The following is an 18,394-nucleotide window of genomic DNA, read 5'->3' as shown; positions in this document are numbered from 1 at the left end:
TTCCGTGCCCTACTTAGGCATATTAGCTTAATAAATAAGATAAATAATTTTATAATTAAATTGTCCCTTTTGTTTCATCTCGCACTTAGCAAGAGGAATAGGAATAGGAATGTGATGACTTGTCCTAATGATGTCCCGGTCTCTTGTCAAAAGCTAAAGTAATAATGATGAAAAATATTAGCTGTTTTTTAAGTACGATCCATGTTCACCTCACAATTTTCCTAAAAAGCGCTTCGCGCTCGCATTATTTGATTGCTGGAATATAAAGAGTCTTCATGGGTAACTGCAAGCAGTCCTTAACAGGTACCTTTTCGATCAGTTCAAAACGTATATAAAAAATTTTGCTCGCGCTTTGCGCTCGCATTATTAGTGTTAGGAAGATCCCCAATTACTCATCCTTTACATATTTTACAAAACGTGAATAGAGTATCTCGTTTTAGGTCTCAATCTCGAAAGTTTCCATCAATTGTTTAGTTGTATACCTATCCTGTTGAAATCACAAAAAGTGCTAAGAATTTCCATTTTTTTCAAAAGAGCTTCGCGCTCGCATTCTTTGATTGTTAAAATATGTAACTCCTTCATGGCTAACTGCAGGCAAATCTTAATAGATACCTTTTTTATCAGTTCAAAGCGTGTATTAACAATTTCTGCTCGCACTTCGCATTCTTAGTTTTTATCCAGTTGCATCCATGCACCTCTTTTCATGATAACATTGTCCAGAATGTTCAAATTTTAGGACAAAACACATAAAATTAAAAAAAAATTGTTCGCGCTCGCGATTGCATTATTCAAATAAGGATTATGATATTATATATCTTTGTTGATTTATAAGAATAAAGCTAAGAAGTGACTATTAGGACTACTAATTCAAAAAATGTTAAATAATGATTATTCCACATGTTCGGGGAGAAATAAAACTTTTTTTCACAGGAAAATGAGGAGAAAATTTGAATATTGTATATTTCTTATAATGAAATACAAAAGAAATAGTGAGTAAGTGATGTCATCAGTTCTCTCATTTGCATACCGACCAGGATGTGCATATAACTATTTTATGAAATTAGGCGAAACTTAAAAATATCATAACTTTTTTATTTTACATCCGATTTCGATGAAATTTTCAGTGTTACGCTTGTTCGATTTTTCTCTTTTTATTCAAATCAACTTTTTCTTGTGGTGGACATGTCCTTTAAGAGGAGAGTTGTTTTCACACTGCACGTAATTGAAGGGAAAAAATAATAAAAGAAAATGGAGTTAAAGTGACAGTTTCTAACAAGATTGTAAAACTTTATTAGTTTTCAATTCCATTAGAGGGGGTAGGAAAAAGTTAGAAGAATAAACAGTGAAAACAGACCAAAATAGCTTTAGAGCGAGAAGAAAGAGATAGGAGAAGATTAAGTAAAGGGAGAGGTTGTAAAAGAAATAGGAACAGGAGTTACTAGGAATGCAGAGAGAGAGAAAAAAAAATGAAAACAGGAGAGAGGGACGGGGGAGAAGGTGGTTTCCAAGCAAGGGATAAATAATCGAGATAAAAGCGCTGATGGGAAATTTAATTTGAGCCAAACTATTTCTTTCCGCTGAGCAATTCAATTAGGAATGTTAAAAATACATGTATATAGAATAATGATAATGACCATACAGCTTTGGAGAAGAAGCATTGTTTGTTTTACAAAAAAACAATAATTATTCGGCGGAGCTATTATCAGCGGAGCATTGTCCCTACATGCGGAGCAAATTTCGGTGGAGCAACTGTCCCTACATGCGGAGCAAATATTGGCGGAGCAATTGTCGGCAGAGCAATTGTCGGCGGAGCAACTGTCGGCGGAGCAACAGTCGGCGGAGCAACTGTCGGCGGAGCAACAGTCGGCGGAGCAAATGTCGGCGGAGCAACTGTCGGCGGAGCAACTGTCGGCGGAGCAACAGTCGGCGGAGCAACTGTCGGCGGAGCAAAGTCGGCGGAGCGAATGTCGAGGAGCAATGATGTCGCATTTTGGGGAGCATTTGTCAACCGGAGCATGTGTCGGGTTACCTTCATACATACATCATAGAGCTATTAGTCACCACTGTGTGTAACTTGCGGGCATAGAGTATTAATCATTTTATTGGCATCTCTCAGTTTGCGGGCAACTATTAGTCTAGGAGCAGGGGGCTTTATTCAGAATTTTTGGTGGGGAAGGTTTGACAGGCTTATCTGGGGTAAAATTGTGCGCTGATTCCAAAAATGTCACTCTTATTGACCGTACTCACGCCATTTTGGTCATTTTGGCCAAATTTTGACCAAAAATGACCATTTTGACCACTCTTTGGAAAATGGTCCCTTAACAGACTGCTTTTGCAGCCACATGCAATTAAAAGGGTCTATCTTAAGTAAAAATGCACACAGATTTCAGATAAAGTGCTTTCATTTGCCAAATCACAATAGCAGTGGTCATTTTGGCCATAATTTGGCCAAAAATGAAAATTTTCATGATTTTTTGGCCGAAATGTGTTACAAACATTGATCAGAGCTACGACTGGATGTTTTTAGAAATCCACATTAATTTTCAAAATGTGCGCTGGATCATAACCATCAACCTCATGTAATTTATTCCGTCAGTTTTGACCTATGAGGGTCATTTTGGGTACTTTAGACATAACTGACCATTCGCGCAGTTTGCATTATTAACTGTTCAAATAGGCAGGAAATTGAGGTCTTCAACATGTGTTATCTTCTTCCCTTATAAAATGAGAATGCATTTAAATGTCCTTGTGTAGAATTTAATGCTGATTCCAAATGTATCAGTATAAATGACCCTATTTAACAGTTTAAGGTCATTTTGGCCTCTTATGACCCTTAAAATGACCAATGACATCAGTTCAATTTATCCAAAAAATACTTTGAATCGTTAGAAGGGCATACTGTGACACCTAACATTGGTGTATTCATTTCATTTATTGATTCCACTTTTAAAACAAATATCATAATATACGTAACAAATGTGGTCATAAACATAGTGTATCAATGATAAAATTAAGTATCTAACATAAGTTTTTTTTTAAGCATAAGGTACACTACAAATGTAAAAAAAGTGAGGAAACCTAAATAAAAAGCAGAGCTTGTAAAAAATTAGGCTCCCAATGGGGGAAAAATATAAGTTGTTACTTTGAGCGAACAAATGTGGAAACGGAATACATATTTATTACGTAGATTGTTTTACACAAATGGTATCGAATGGCATCAGGTTACCAGAAAAAGATGAAATAGAAAAAAACCGAATAGAAATAAAAATAGCAAAATAAAAAGAAATTGGAAAACGACCAAAAAGACGGGGGGGGGGTCAAGGGATATAAAGAGAAAGAATAGACAAAATTAATTAATTGCAGTCATCAGTACGATCCAGCATTGTACCTCTCCAAGAGGTATAACTTGAGCTTGCGTTTGAAACAATTGAGAGATGGGCTTTCAACCAGTTCCTTATTAAGGCTGTTCCAGAATTTGGGTCCTGTTGTAGTAAAGGTGCTATTAGCAAAAACGGTTCGGGCTTGTGGGAGATGGTAATGATTAGCTTGTCTAGTTGAATGGGAATGTACAATGAATCCTTGAACTTGAACATCTCAAAAGTATTTTGACCTCATGCAATTTATTTCATCAGTTTTGACCTATGAGGGTCACTTGGCGTACTTTAGCCACAACTGACCATTCACGCAGTTTTGCATATAATAAACTGCACATGGTCTTCAGCGTGTTTTATCTTCTTCCCATATAACATGGAAATGCATTTAAATGTCCTTGTGTAGAATTTTATGCTGATTCCAAATGTATCGGTCTAAATGACCCTATTTAACAGTTTAAGGTCATTTTGGCCACTTATGACCCTTAAATCGACCAATGACATCAGTTCAATTTATCCAAAAGTACTTTGAATGTTACCAGAATCGTTACAAAGGCATACTGTGACACATACCATTGGTGTATTAATCCTTGAAATTGAACATCTCAAAAGTATTTTGACCTCATGCAATTTATTCCATCAGTTTTGACCTATGAGGGTCACTTGGCGTACTTTAGCCACAACTGACCATTCACGCAGTTTTGCATATAATAAACTGCACATGGTCTTCAGCGTGTTTTATCTTCTTCCCATATAACATGGAAATGCATTCAAAAGTTAATCTTATGTAAAATGTAATGCTGATTCCAATGTCTTAATCCCGGGGGGGCCACTTCCATTCACGAGTGGATACCATGCGCGACCATGGGGTCTCGAAAAGCACCCTTAACACGTAATTTCCATATTCTGAAAATGCACCCCTTAACAAGTATTGGCGTGTGAAACCCTACCCTTAACAAGTATTGGAAACAAAACGATACTCTTGGCAAATATTCCCTGAAATGAACTCCTAAACAAGTACAGGAATGTTTTATTGTTACTGGTCCTTTGGTTGTCGGCTTTACCTTATTTGGTTTAGTACGACCCCACCTTCTACACCTCGCGCAAATAGGACTCTAAACACGTAGTGTTGGGGCAAAAAGGACATCCTTTATAAAACATTTTAATTTTGTTTTTCATCCCCGCAAATTCGACCCTAAACACGTAATTTTCCTAGCGAAATAGATACCCTTTTTTCATTATTTTTGTGTTTTTGACACCCTTTTCACGTTACGTACGTAACGTGCCCTATCGTGAAAAGGACATCCTTTTTACGTGTTTTTTTGGTCGCGCATGGTATCCACTCGTCAATGTAAGTGGCCCCCCCCCCCCCGGGGTCTTAATGGTCTTAATGACCCTATGTAACAGCTTTAGGTTATTTTGGCCACTTATGTCCCTTAAAATGGCCAATAACATCAGTTCAATTTATCCAGAAATACTTCGAATGTTACCAGTGTTGTGTTGGGATCGTTTATATCTTAGTTGGGAGCATCAATAACCACGCAGGAACGTTCGATGTACATTTCAATCAAGAAACTTTATTAATCTTAACAAGGGTGTGCTGTAATACCCAACACTGGTGAATGAATCCTTAAAATTGAGCATCCCCAAAGTTGACTACCTTGGTCATTTTGGCCACCTTGACCCCCCGGCCAGCCCTGCTCATTGTGTATGTTAATTCAGGTGATATCGAATTAACATGGTGAGGAGAAATTTTGGATTGCGTTAATATTAGCATCAATTATTGTTAAATGGGGAAGTTTGAAAGCTTCTTCGTGGAAATCAATGAAATACCATAACTATTGGACCCTGTGGTCATTTTGACCACGTTTCCCTCAATATTGACCAGTGACCATGGACCCTAGGAATCTCCAATTAGTGGAGAGATCAGCTAAGAGAGAGACCTCGCATTCTTAGGGCTCAAATGCTGGTCAGTATCATTATCAGCATGAGCTACCAATAATCGGTGAAGAGTGCTGATAATTGTGATAAAATCCTTCACATCGTGCAAAGTTAACATAAGGTTGTTTGACCATGGCACTGTGGTCTATTACATGATTTTAGCCACCTTGACCACACAGTAAATGTTTATGGAAACCTCACACATATGGGGCAGCAAATTCAGGAATGAGACATTTTAGCATCATTTACATGTTATTTTAAGACCATTTATGAGCTAGTGGTCATTCTGGTCGCTTTTGGAGGATTCAAATGTTGTTGTCGCTCCGTATTGTTAATGAGATATATTATATCAATTATTGATTTTAATATGATATGACTAATAGCACATTATCAAAATTTTGAAACCAATTTGGCCATTTTGACTATCTATCGCATGTATGACTTTTGTAAATAAACATGACAGGAGCAATGGTGGAAATGCGTTCAATCCCTTTCGATTGGAAATATTAAAAGCTCACCTTGAGTAAAAAAAAATTGTGCCAAATACCTCACCATTTGGTCATTGTATGGTCATTGAGTAGCCATAACATCATTCCCTACTTTTTATATAAATATAATTTAAAAAATGAATGATAGTCAAAACTCTTTGCGAACTTCACTGTGACCTATTTTGCTTTGTAATGATTCTCAGTACAATTTGACTTTAAAGAAGGAAAATAATTCTGGCTATTTAGGAACATACAGTGATCAAAGGGGCCACAGTAGACAGTCACATGATATTTGGCACAATTTTTACTCAAGGTGAGCCTTTAATATTTCCCATGAAAAGGGATTGAACGCATTTCATCGCATTTCATCATGTTCATAGACCTACAGTTGCTGCTAAGTCATGCTTATTTCAAAATTCACACATTGGATAAACGGTCAAAGTAGCCAAAATGGTCACATTTTGATTGTGTACTATTAAAAATATCATATTGAATTAAATAATTTGTCACTGATTATGATTGATACAACAAATCTTACAAAAATATAGAGCAAGAACATTGGAATACTTTTGATACATGTAATTGTCATTGCTAATTGTAGGGACCAAAATGACCACTAAGTAGTCATTAAGACTGATATATTCTAAATCATTGTATTAATCTGGTGCAGAAAGTTTTTGTAATATGTCCTATCTACACTCTAAAAAATGAAGTGCTAATTCAGCTCTTAAAGAGCGTGTATAGTGACTGCACTTCGGAGTGCTGATTTGTCTAGTTCAAATTTGAACTAGACAAATCAGCACTCCGAAGTGCAGTCACTATACACGCTCTTTAAGAGCTAAATTAGCACTTTTTTTTAAGAGTGTAACATCATTCTTGAATTCGTTTCCATGAATTACAAAATGGTTAATGTGCCTAAAATCATGAAAATGACCAAAGTGCATGGTCAAACAACCTTATGTGTACTTGATGTAAAGGTTTTTATCACATTCATTAAACTCTGGATTATTGGTGTAGTAGCTCAAGCTGAAAATAATATTAAGCAACATTTGAGCCCTTTTTAAATCAAATAATGTGTGGTCACGAGAAATTATTGAGGAAAGGTGATCAAAATTACCACAAAGTCCAATAGTTCGGCCAATAACACTGATTTATATGGAATCATTGCATTGATTTTCACCCAAAAGCTTTCAAACTTTTCCAATTTAACAATAATTGATGCTAATATTAACACAATCCTGAATTGTCTCCTCACTATGTTCACTAAAGGCTAATTTAGTATACACTCTAAAAAATGAAGTGCTAATTCAGCTCTTAAAGAGCGTGTATAGTGACTGCACTTCGGAGTGCTGATTTGTCTCGTTCAAATTTGAACTAGACAAATCAGCACTCCGAAGTGCAGTCACTATACACGCTCTTTAAGAGCTGAATTAGCACTTCATTTTTAGAGTGTACACATTGGGCAGGGGACAATCTGGCCAAAATGACCAAGGTTGTCAAAAATGTTTTTGGGACACTCAATTTAAATGATTAATACACCAGTGTTAGGTGTCACAGCACACCCTTTTAACGATTATAGTAACATTCAAAGTATTTTTGGATAAATTGAAGTATTGAACAGATGGTATTGGTCATTTGGGGGCCAAAAAGTGGCCAAAATGACCATAATCTGTTAAATGGGGTCATTAAGACTGACATATTGGGAATCAGCATGAAATTCTACACAAGAACGACATATGCATCATTCCCATTTTATAAAGGAGAAAGATAAAGCACACTGAAGACCTCAAATTCCTGCCGATTTGCAGTTATTATGCAAAATTGCACGAATGGTCAGTTACCCAAAATGGTCAAAAGTCAAAACTAATGATATAAATTACATGAGGTGAAAAATACTTTTGAAATGTTCATTTTAAAGGATTAATACACCAATGTTAGATGTCACAGCACATCCTGGAAACGATTATGGTAACATTGAGGTATTTTGGATAAATTGAACTGATGTTATTGGTCATTTTTATGGCCATAAGTGGCCAAAATGACCATTAGGTGTTCAATAGGGTCATTAAGACTGATATATTTAGAATCAGCATAATATTCTATACAAGATGGACATTTAAATGTATTCCCATTTTATAAGGGAAGAAGATAAAACACACTGAAGACCTCAAATTCCTGCCTATATGCGAATGGTCAGTTATGTCTAAAGTACCAAAAATGACCCTCATAGGTCAAAACTGATGGAATGAGGTCAAAATAATTTTGAGATGTTCAATTTAAAGGATTAACACACCAATGTTAGGTGTCGCAGCACACCTTGTTATGGTTCTGGTAACGTTCGAAGTATTTGGGGGTAAAATGAACTGATGTCATTGGCCATTTTGAGGGCCATAAGTGGTCAAAATTACCACAAGCTATTAAATAGGGTTATTATGACTGATATATTTGGAATCAGCATAAAATTTTACACATGAAGGACATTTAAATGCATTTTCATTTTATAAGGGAAGAAGAAAAAACATGCTGAAGACCTCAATTTCCTGCCTATTTGAACAGTTAATAATGCAAACTGCGCGAATGGTCAGTTATGTCTAAAGTACCCAAAATGACCCTCATAGGTCAAAACTGACGGAATAAATTACATGAGGTTGATGGTTATGATCCAGCGCACATTTTGAAAATAAATGTGGATTTCTAAAAACATCCAGTCGTAGCTCTGATCAACGTTTGTAACACATTTCGGCCAAAAAATCAGGAAAAATTTCATTTTTGGCCAAATTATGGCCAAAATGACCACTGCTATTGTGATTTGGCAAATGAAAGCACTTTATCTGAAATCTATGTGCATTTTTACTTAAGATAGATCCTTTTAATTGCATGGGGCTACAAAAGCAGTCTGTTAGGGACCATTTTTCAAAGAATGGTCAAAATGGTCATTTTTGGTCCAAATTTGGCCAAAATGACCAAAATGGCGTGAGTACGGTCAATAAGAGTGACATTTTTGGAATCAGCGCACAAGTTTACCCCGGATAAGCTTGTCAAACCTTCCCCACCAAAAATTCTGAATAAAGCCCCTGGCTCCTAGTCTAGGGAAGCTCACGTTTACCGAGCAAGAACTTGTTTTCCACAAAGTAGTCTGAAAAAGCGCCAGCTAAGACTAATAGCAGTGCAGATTGTGCATAATGCATGCTGGGTAAAAAAGTCTAGTCGAGTCGTAAACAAGTTTTCCCCATTTATCATCGGCTGCATGCATGCTTCCTCGGATTCTTTGAGTGACCTGTACATTGGTGCGGATTTGATGCTTATCATTATTTATAGAATTGTAAGTATTTCCTATTTGAGGAATTCCGTAGTTTTTATATCCTTCATTCACCCTATGCATTGAATTTCGTTCGTTTCTTTGATAATCGACATTTACATGGAGTGTTGTTGAATGTGACTGTATACCGGTACGTTACTGCGGCAGCCCGAACACGTACTGTGTTCGGGCTGCGAACGCGAACAGCTTCACCCAAGCTCACCGGATCCGGACCGGATCGGCCAAAAGAGATTCGGGAATTTAATAATTATTAGAAATATTACACAAAATTTGGATGAAGGAATCAATACATACTTACAACTTAAGCCGGAATATTCACAATCCTCAAAACGAAGAAGTAATGTCCCAAAACTAGGCAAAAATGGAGGGATGTTTTTCCGATGTGCATTAAAAGTCGTTTGTACAGGAACCAATGGAGGATCGATATAGCCTTTTGACGAGGCAACGAGATAAATTTGATTTTTGTCAGCAAACAGGCGAAAAAAACAAAAACAAACAATAAAAGAAAAATATACTTAAAAAATAAAATGATAATTGAATATGCGGAATATTTGTGAATTTTAGTAAGTTCGCATGTTCATCAGATTTGCCAATAGCACTAAAGTCCATATAGAAAATATAACTTAAGGCCCCGACAAAAGGCTATCATTCGATGCGTCGGAGAAAGATACATGAATATTCATGAGTCTAGTTCCGTAAATTCTTGCTTTTCCCTTCGCCTGATAAGTCAACATGCGGCTTTGGGTTTTTTTTTGAAAGAAATAACATATTTTCTTTTGAATTATTTGTTTTTTCTTTCTCCTTCATTTTTTTCTTTTCTTCTGTTCTATTTTATTTTCCTTTGCCCTTTTTTTATTCTCGTTATTTTGTTCCCCTACCTTCTCTTCATTTTTGGGTCGGTTTTTTTTCTTCCTTTTTTTTAGTTTTCGCCTTTGTTTTTTTTATTCTTTTTTTCTTCTCTTTTTTGTCTCTAATTTTCTTCTTGTCTTCTTTGTTTTCGAGAGATAATACTCATGGGGTCGTACTACAAATTTTTTATCATTATTATTATTATAGAAATCTACAGATATAGGTAAATAAACAAGCGAATTAAGAAATAAATTAATACTCATATATTAAAGGATATTTTCAGGGGCGTACCCAAAATTTTCCGTGGGGGGGGGGGGCAAATTCGTCTGCCCAAAAATTTGACAAGCAAAAAAAAAGAAAAGAAATTGTCTTCAACCAGAAATAAATGATTTCGTACCAGAAAAAAAATTGACAAGCAAATAAGAAAAAAAAGGTCTACAAGTTCAAAAGAGGGGGCACTTGTGGCTCGTCGGGATCAGTTGTGATTCGTCATGGGGGCAGGGGTACGTCCATTGCATGAGTTATGACTCGTCAGAGGGGGGGGCAGTCTACCCCCCCCCCCTCTCTCTCTCTGAGGTACGCTTGTGAAAATATCCGTTGATCAAAATTATTGAGTGATCAGCAAATCATCTCTTTAAGATATTGATGCCCATTTTCTGGAACCCAGCAACTGAAAGGTCTGCGCTGACTCAGCCTAGAATCTAGAGGACTCCGTGATGTGAAATTATTTTAAAGACATTATCACGGAGTCCAATGCTGGCTCCCACATATTTTAATTTTGTTCTTTCTCTCTTGTTATGTTTTCCATTTTATTTATTTTGTATACTGTGCATGCATGAATCATTCTGTCAGTTTGAATTGTATGTTGTATGTTTTATTGAGAATTTAAAATAAATAAATGAAATGAATATATATGCAAATCTCATTATCATCCAACAACCATTTTCATATACTCTTGATGCTTATATCAATATCAATTTGTAATTTGTTTGAACGGAGATTATAAGATGATCATGAAATATGATTAAAATTCATATGTTTGTTTCTAGATTACTATGTAATCTTTCATCTTGTTGGCATTCTTTAAGCCTCAATCATTGAGTATATAAATCTCTGCGGGATAAGTATAGGCCTGTAATTACAAAGAATTGAATTGCTCATTACATATAGGATGCATAAATTCGCCGGGAATCTTGCTTATCTGATTGTTTTCCTGGCATCCAAGAGGCGCTTTTTTCGAATACGTCCCGTTCTTTATCTTAATTGTTTTGCTTATAAGAATTAATGAATAATAATGATGACACTAAATCAGCTTATCTATATTTCTACTGCAGTACCACTGAAGTATTGATGCAGAAATCAAATTTTGTGATAGATTTTGTCATAACATCCCAATAAAAGTCAGGCCTTTGTCATGAACCTTTTCCATTTTTCTATAACAAGTGCGTCGCAAGGAGGCTGTGGGGTGGCCTTCCCCATCCTAACGCCCCCCCCAAAAAAAAAAAGAACATGAGAAATGCATGGTGAGAGCGAAGGGGAAAGCAATGGCGAAAAAGATAGCTTTGCGGGATTTTCTTTCTTTATAAATATTTGCTTCCGCGCAAGTTTGCGAGGAAATCATGAAAATATAGTTTTCTCCTTTGTTTACCTTTCCCCGTTTTCCCATCTTGGCTTAATGCTATTTTGTTTCGTTGCGGCATCAAGTTTTTAAAAATAATATTTGGGAACGGAACTTGTATTAAGATTACAGGTCAAAGTAATATATTTCTTCAAATTGATCAATACCAACTTTTCCGATCCCTAGGTAAGGGCGGTAAACTATATAATAACAATGATGTCAATTACCCACAAAGGCTACTTCTTCCGCTTTTCAGCTCTTTACTAGTGAATTTATTTGGGGCCGCAGACGGCCTTATCATGAGCATGTAAAGGGGCAGTTATAAAAATTGTGAAAAAAATACAGTATTACTAAATGATGGAAGTTCATATGTCATCAATCTCCTGTCGCTTATTTTGCGCTATTAATTTGATATTTTGCATGTCACTTTTTGTTCCTAATCATACAAATACACTGTTAAAAATGATTGAAAAAACGCTGTTTACGACACGTATCACACAATTGATTAAACAAGTATTTAAAATCTTAAACAACACAGTTTAAATTCTAAATTTGATTATCAATAATTAAATTCAAATATCAAATTATCAATAATTAAAGCTTGATTGTTTAAGAGTTTAAACACTTATTTAAAATGTTTAAACAACTACTGCGCAATTCACACAATAAATAGTGTTGTTTAAATTATTTTTTGACAGTGTAAGCACTTCATATAAATGAGCTCAATTAGGGGCGGAACCATGATTTTCAAAAGGGGGGCAAATTATTCCAATGAAAAATTTGACGAGCAAAAAAAAACAAGAAGAAAGATTTTCCAACCAAAATTAAGGAAATTTCGTCCAGGAAAAAAATTGCTTACCAAAAAACAAAATGAAAGAAATCTTTGTAACAAAAAAAAATTATTTGGCCCGAAAAAAAATTGACAAGAAAAAAAGGGGAGGGGGCACAGTTCGGTTTTAACACCATTTTAACATCACAAATTTTCATTATGCTTCTCAAGGGGGGAGGACGAGCCGGCTTTGCCCCCCCCCCCCCCCCCCGGATCCAGCAGTGAGTTCGATGTTTTTAATGTGAATTTGACAAGCAAAAAAAGGTCTTCAACATAAAATTGGAGGTCGTTTTGTATCAATTTTCTTCAGAAGGGGGGAGCGATTAAAAAACCTATGCTACTGCCATGGTGATAAGAGATTATCAAAGCAACAGAATTTTTTTTTTAAACAATTATTTATTCTTTACAATATCTTTATATTTATTTTAAAAGGAAGCAAAGTTGTTTTTAAGTATGTCCTTTCATTTAAAATCATATTCATTCCTTCCTAATTGCTATAACAAGTGAAAAAGATTAATAACATCAATAAAATCAGGATTCATATTTAAGAAAATCGTTAAGTTATTCTAAATGTAAAATTAGAATCTGTAACTATTTCTTTAATATCTCATAATCACAAAGGGAATAGTCATAATACAGACTAAAAGTTTCTACATGATCTAGATATCTCTTAATAAAATTATAAAACACAATCATGCTATTCGTAAATTTTATGTGTTCAGTATATAAAACACACACACACCAAGAGAACAGTCATGCTCCCCCCCCCTTCCCATAAATAAATCATAAAAAGAATGAAAAGGAGAAAGAAATATAAGTTTATAACAAATGACAAATAAAAAAAAACATTTATTATAAAAACACAGAATGTAACAAAATAGCAATATATATGAAATAAATTATTTTCTCATTAATACAGATTTTTTTTTCAAATTAAAATGAAAAAAATGGTATTGAATTACATGCCTAAAACACGATTTAATTGAATCGAGGCGACTTGCCGAAAGTTTTGACTTACATGCATATTCATTAAACTGTTTTGTAAAGGCAGAGACGTCATCTTATGAATATTTATATACGCATGCGCAGAAACTATTTTCACGTTCTTCAAACATGGCGATCTCGCGATTGGAACAAAAGTCCGAAAATTGACGTTCTTTCGAAGGATTTTTTGGAATTGTATACATCAGTTTTAATTGAAAGTTAAGCTAATTTAGGAACAGTTTGTTTAGGTAAGATCGATATCAATCGTTAGATTTTTAATTCATTATTATCACCGGTTTTCTAATGCCAAACATCGCGAAGTTTTGTACTCCGGTGAGAATGCATGGAGTTACTCAGGACCCCGACACTGTCTGAAGACGTGTCGGGGTCCCCGGGGCAAACCGGTACGGTACCGGTATGATCAGTCAGACCGCAGGTCCCTATGCTAATGAGCAAAAAGGCCAGATTCATCCAAATCATCTCGTGACTGAGTCCTCCTCCTTGCAAAATCTCGTGATTCGTGAGATTTTTTTTTCTAAGTATTTACCTGTTTTAACCTCAAGTTAAAGGAAATATTATTGCACCATCAGATAGAGTAAGAGTTACTCTTTTATATTGGTCATTTGTTTTGTATACAATATTTTGTTAAATAAGTAAATTTCTGGCCTGAAAGTGTGCCTCAAAACTGAATTTTCTTCCTCCGTTTTCTTTTGCAAATTGTGCAAAACTTTTTATTTTGAGCCTCAATGATATCTATATCACCATAAAGCTGAACTTCTGTACTTTCTCACAATGCCACACTTGATATGCGGCACCTTTTAATCGGGTCAAGATCACACTTTTCCCACCAAGGTACAAGACGAGATTTCTGAAATTTTGTACTTGCATGAAATCCAGAGTCCTGATTGGCTGGATAAGGTTCACAGAACAACAGGCGCGCGGTATTTGAGGAGATTACCACATGGGAAGTGTGACCTTCCCACGAACCCAGGCACTGGAACCGTTGGAATTTGCCACTGGGTGGTCTCTTTGACCAATCAGAGTGCAGTATTCTTGTTTTCAAACTGCTTTATGTACTTGGCAAATGAAAAGTGTGATCTTGACCCGATTAAACCAAATCTTATTTTGAAACCTATATCATTTTAAAGCATGTATATTCAGGTTTATCATGATATAAAAATCATTTGGGCTCAAACATAAATAAAGTGTGAAAATAGCAGCTTTTGTCAGGTGAAAAATTTTATTTTGTAGCATATTTTAGATCAAAATTTTAACCTGTATTACAAAATCTTTGAATAAATCCAAACACATGACCTGAAAGAATGATTCTTCTTCTTTACAATGGTACCAAATTCATGAAATTCGATGCACAATTAGAGCAGCAATGACTGAATGAAAAGAGGTGTTTAGGTCCGCATCAAGCTCATTAAATATGCAAAACAACTCAAGTCATGAATATCACTTGGATGAAAGAAGCCACTTTCTTGGGACCTGCAGTCTGACTGCGATATTTCATCTGAGGATGTGCCTGGACGATCGGGGTGGGTAGTGCTGTGCCGCGCGCTGCCAGCCCAATTCCAACTCACAGACAGTGGATCGTAACACTTTTCATAGTCATTCATATCATATACAATATTTTCTTATAATTTATCAAGCTTCCACCATTAATATATGAATTAGTACGAAAATTATAGACATGATAGATGTAAACTTTTTGCCAAGAATTCTAAGTTATACTAGACCTAGGCTATACCGTAACTAAATAATTAATAGCCAGGGCCCAGGGCCAGGCGACTTATTGAGAGTAAAAATCATTTACTGATGTAGGCTTTACTCTCAGGGAAGCCAGGTAGATCTATTCCTATCCATACACGTGTGTAGGCCGCCAAAACCTGAAACTTTCGCTCCCGAGATTTCTACTTTCCTTCTAAAAGATCTAGCCCTAAATCATTTACATGGGATGCAACTTCATTTCCGACATTTCTGCGCCATCAATTTTATTTTTAAACAAGAATTCATAAAAAAAAGAGGATAATAATTAATATCATGTCAAGGCAGAAGTGACTTGCCTGATGTTTACACTGCCATCTTGTTTCCTATCGTTCTTCCCATCATTACAGATGCGTGCGTCGCGTAACGTTTATAAACCTGTCGTTTATAATAACCTTGGCTGCTATTATTTATTTTATTTTGTGAATTTATTATTCACTCATTTGTGATTTCCTCCTTTTGTTTCTTTTGTTTTCCAGCAATATACATGGCAACAGTGAAGGGTATGGCCTACTCATAAATTCTCTCAACGAATAATGCTACATTTGCCTAATTTCCTGAAATTAGTAAGACTTTGGAATGAAAAAAGTGCCGGTTTCAACTCGCCTCTGTCTTAATTAAGAAGTCCTCTGTTTGCCCTTTATTACCGTATGTGAAACAGTAATCCTTTTCAAGGAAATGCATCTTCATCAAGATGTTTGATCTTTACAATTGAGCATTTTGCTGAAGGGGCATACAGGTACACTATGCAGATAACAAGGAGATCCAAAAGCGTGATTAAGACTGTGACGTAAACAGCTGTTATGAAAGGAATATCTGATTGGAAAATTTTGTTTGCTCCTGATTCATAATTGGTTTATTGGTCTGTGAACGTAATTATCCAGATGATCTTCAGCAAATGCAAGTTGAAATAAGGTTGGATTCTAAGAATCTGAAGTGATGAATAAGTTTTACATGTATTAAAGTCAGGAAACATCTTCATCATATCATTTATTAGGCTGATTGGAAGCTTTATCAACCCTTGGCAAGGATAACTGCATGGATGCAAAGAAATCATATCTTATCTATGAAATTAAGTTTTGACTTAGAATGCTGGAATCTACATGTATATAAGAATCAATCCACTTCACAGGTAGCACTTCGCTGCATTCAGAGACCAATTAAACTCAAGTTTAACGTGAAACACCGACAATGCCACCATCCTCTGGAGAACTATGGGGTTCACACCTGATGCCTTCCAAGATCCGTGTGGAATGTCTCCTACCAAATGGGATCCTGGTGACCATGGAATGTGTGCGTGAAGCTACCTTGGAGAAGGTTAAGGCCATGCTGTGGAGAGAAGCCTTCAAGTATCCTCTAGCTCACCTCCTAGGGGAAGCATCCTCCTACATCTTTGTCAGCATCACCCAGGATGCGGAGAAGGAGGAGTTCTATGATGAGGGGCGGAGACTCTGTGATCTAAGGCTGTTCCAACCGTGGCTGAAGGTTGTAGAACCGGCAGGAAACAGAGAAGAGAAGATGCTCAATTATGAAATAGGTTAGTGCTGTCTTTTTGTCTTATAAATATTTCATGGTCTTTCACAAACAGGCTACCTCTGAAATTATGATTATTGATCAGCCAAGACAAAAGGAATATATTCCAGTCTTATTAAAAATTGTAATTTGTTAGCATTACATAATGATTTCCTGGAAAATAATGGCTACTTATATTGTAGCCCACTGGTCATGCTCATGGCACTCCAAGAATGTACATTTTACATGTTAATTTTCATATTAATGAACAATAATTTAAGTAGAAATTGAATGTAAAATTGTTTTATGAGAGAGGCACAATATATTTTGCGGGCTATATCGGATGGGAATCTTAGTTTGTAAATAGAATTTACTCAGCTGTAATAGCCAAACATGTGTGGCCTCTTTCACAATAAACTTAATTTTAGAAAATAATAAGATTTCATTTTTATTTTTTCCATCCAACATTACAAGAAAAGGTAATTCTTAAAAAGAAAATATTTTTTTAGATTTTATAAGCCAAAAGAAAAAAGAACAATCGTTTCATTTTTGTCTCACCTGCATAGCAGAGTGAGACTATAGGCGCCGCTTTTCCGACGGTGGCGGCGTCAACATCAAATCTTAATCTGAGGTTAAGTTTTTGAAATGACATCATAACTTAGAAAGTATATGGACCTAGTTCATGAAACTTGGCCATAAGGTTAATCAAGTATTACTGAACATCTTCATGTCACATGACCAAGGTCAAAGGTCATTTAGGGTCAATGAACTTAGACCATGTTGGAGGAATCAACATCGAAATCTTAACCTGAGGTTAAGTTTTTAAAATGTCATCATAACTTAGAAAATATATGGACCTAGTTCATGAAACTTGGACATAAGGTTAATCAATTATCACTTAACATCCTGCGTGAGTTTTATGTCACATGACCAAGGTCAAAGGTCATTTAGGGTCAATGAACTTTGGCCGAATTGGGGTATCTGTTGAATTCCCATCATAACTTTGAAAGTTTATGGATCTGATTCATGAAACATGGACATAATAGTAATCAAGCATCACTGAACATTTTGTGCAAGTTTCAGGTCTCATGATTAAGGTCAAAGGTCATTTACAATGTAGGGTCAATGAACTTTGGCCGATTTGGGTGTATCTGTTGAATTACCATCATAACTTTGAAAGTTTATGGATCTGATTCATGAATCTTGGACATAAGAGTAATCAAGTATCACTGAACATCCTGTGCGAGTTTCAAGTCACATGATCAAGGTCAAAGGTCATGTAAGGCCAATGAACTTTGGCCATGTTGGGTTTTTTTGTTGAATAACCAAAGATCTCTGTAAGTTTATTGGTCTAGTTCATAAAAAGTGAACATAAGAGTTACCATGTATCACTGAACATCTTGTGCGAGTTAGAGTAGTTTTCAAAGTCAGCACTGCTGCTATATTGAACCGCGTGATGCAGGTGAGACAGCCAGAGGCATTCCACTTGTTTAAAAGTAAAGTTTGATATTGAATAGTTTCAATATCAAAGAGTCAGATTCCAAGATGGTTGCTCGCATGACAAAGGTTGATTTCAATTGACATTTTGGATGATTTTTTGTGTGTTATTTGGGTTCATCAGCTGCTACAAAATAGGGAAATATTAACAGGTAATCAAATTCATCTGCATATTCATGACAGAATGTAAGTAGAATGAACCAAAGAAGATTCCAT

The 18,394-nt window shown here is 35.7% G+C and overlaps 1 protein-coding gene across 2 annotated transcripts in view; it reads left to right on the top strand.

The window, feature by feature from the left end:
• Positions 1 to 9,035: 9,035 nt before the first annotated feature.
• Positions 9,036 to 18,394, top strand: part of LOC121427190 (phosphatidylinositol 4,5-bisphosphate 3-kinase catalytic subunit alpha isoform-like) — a 57,688-nt gene continuing 48,329 nt past the window's right edge. The window contains exons 1-2 of one of the 2 annotated variants that reach the window (XM_041623459.1): positions 9,036 to 9,122; positions 15,649 to 16,706. In XM_041623459.1, the coding sequence (XP_041479393.1) occupies positions 16,361 to 16,706 (346 nt within the window). In that variant the 5' untranslated portion in view covers positions 9,036 to 9,122; positions 15,649 to 16,360. The remainder of the gene's footprint in view (positions 9,123 to 15,648; positions 16,707 to 18,394) is intronic. The other variant, XM_041623460.1, reaches the window with a different exon arrangement.

This window comes from Lytechinus variegatus, chromosome 14 (genome assembly GCF_018143015.1).
Source record: "Lytechinus variegatus isolate NC3 chromosome 14, Lvar_3.0, whole genome shotgun sequence".
Lineage (NCBI taxonomy): Eukaryota > Metazoa > Echinodermata > Echinoidea > Temnopleuroida > Toxopneustidae > Lytechinus > Lytechinus variegatus.
The sequence above is the reverse complement of the archived record's forward strand: the minus strand, read 5'-3'. Positions and strand labels throughout refer to the sequence as shown.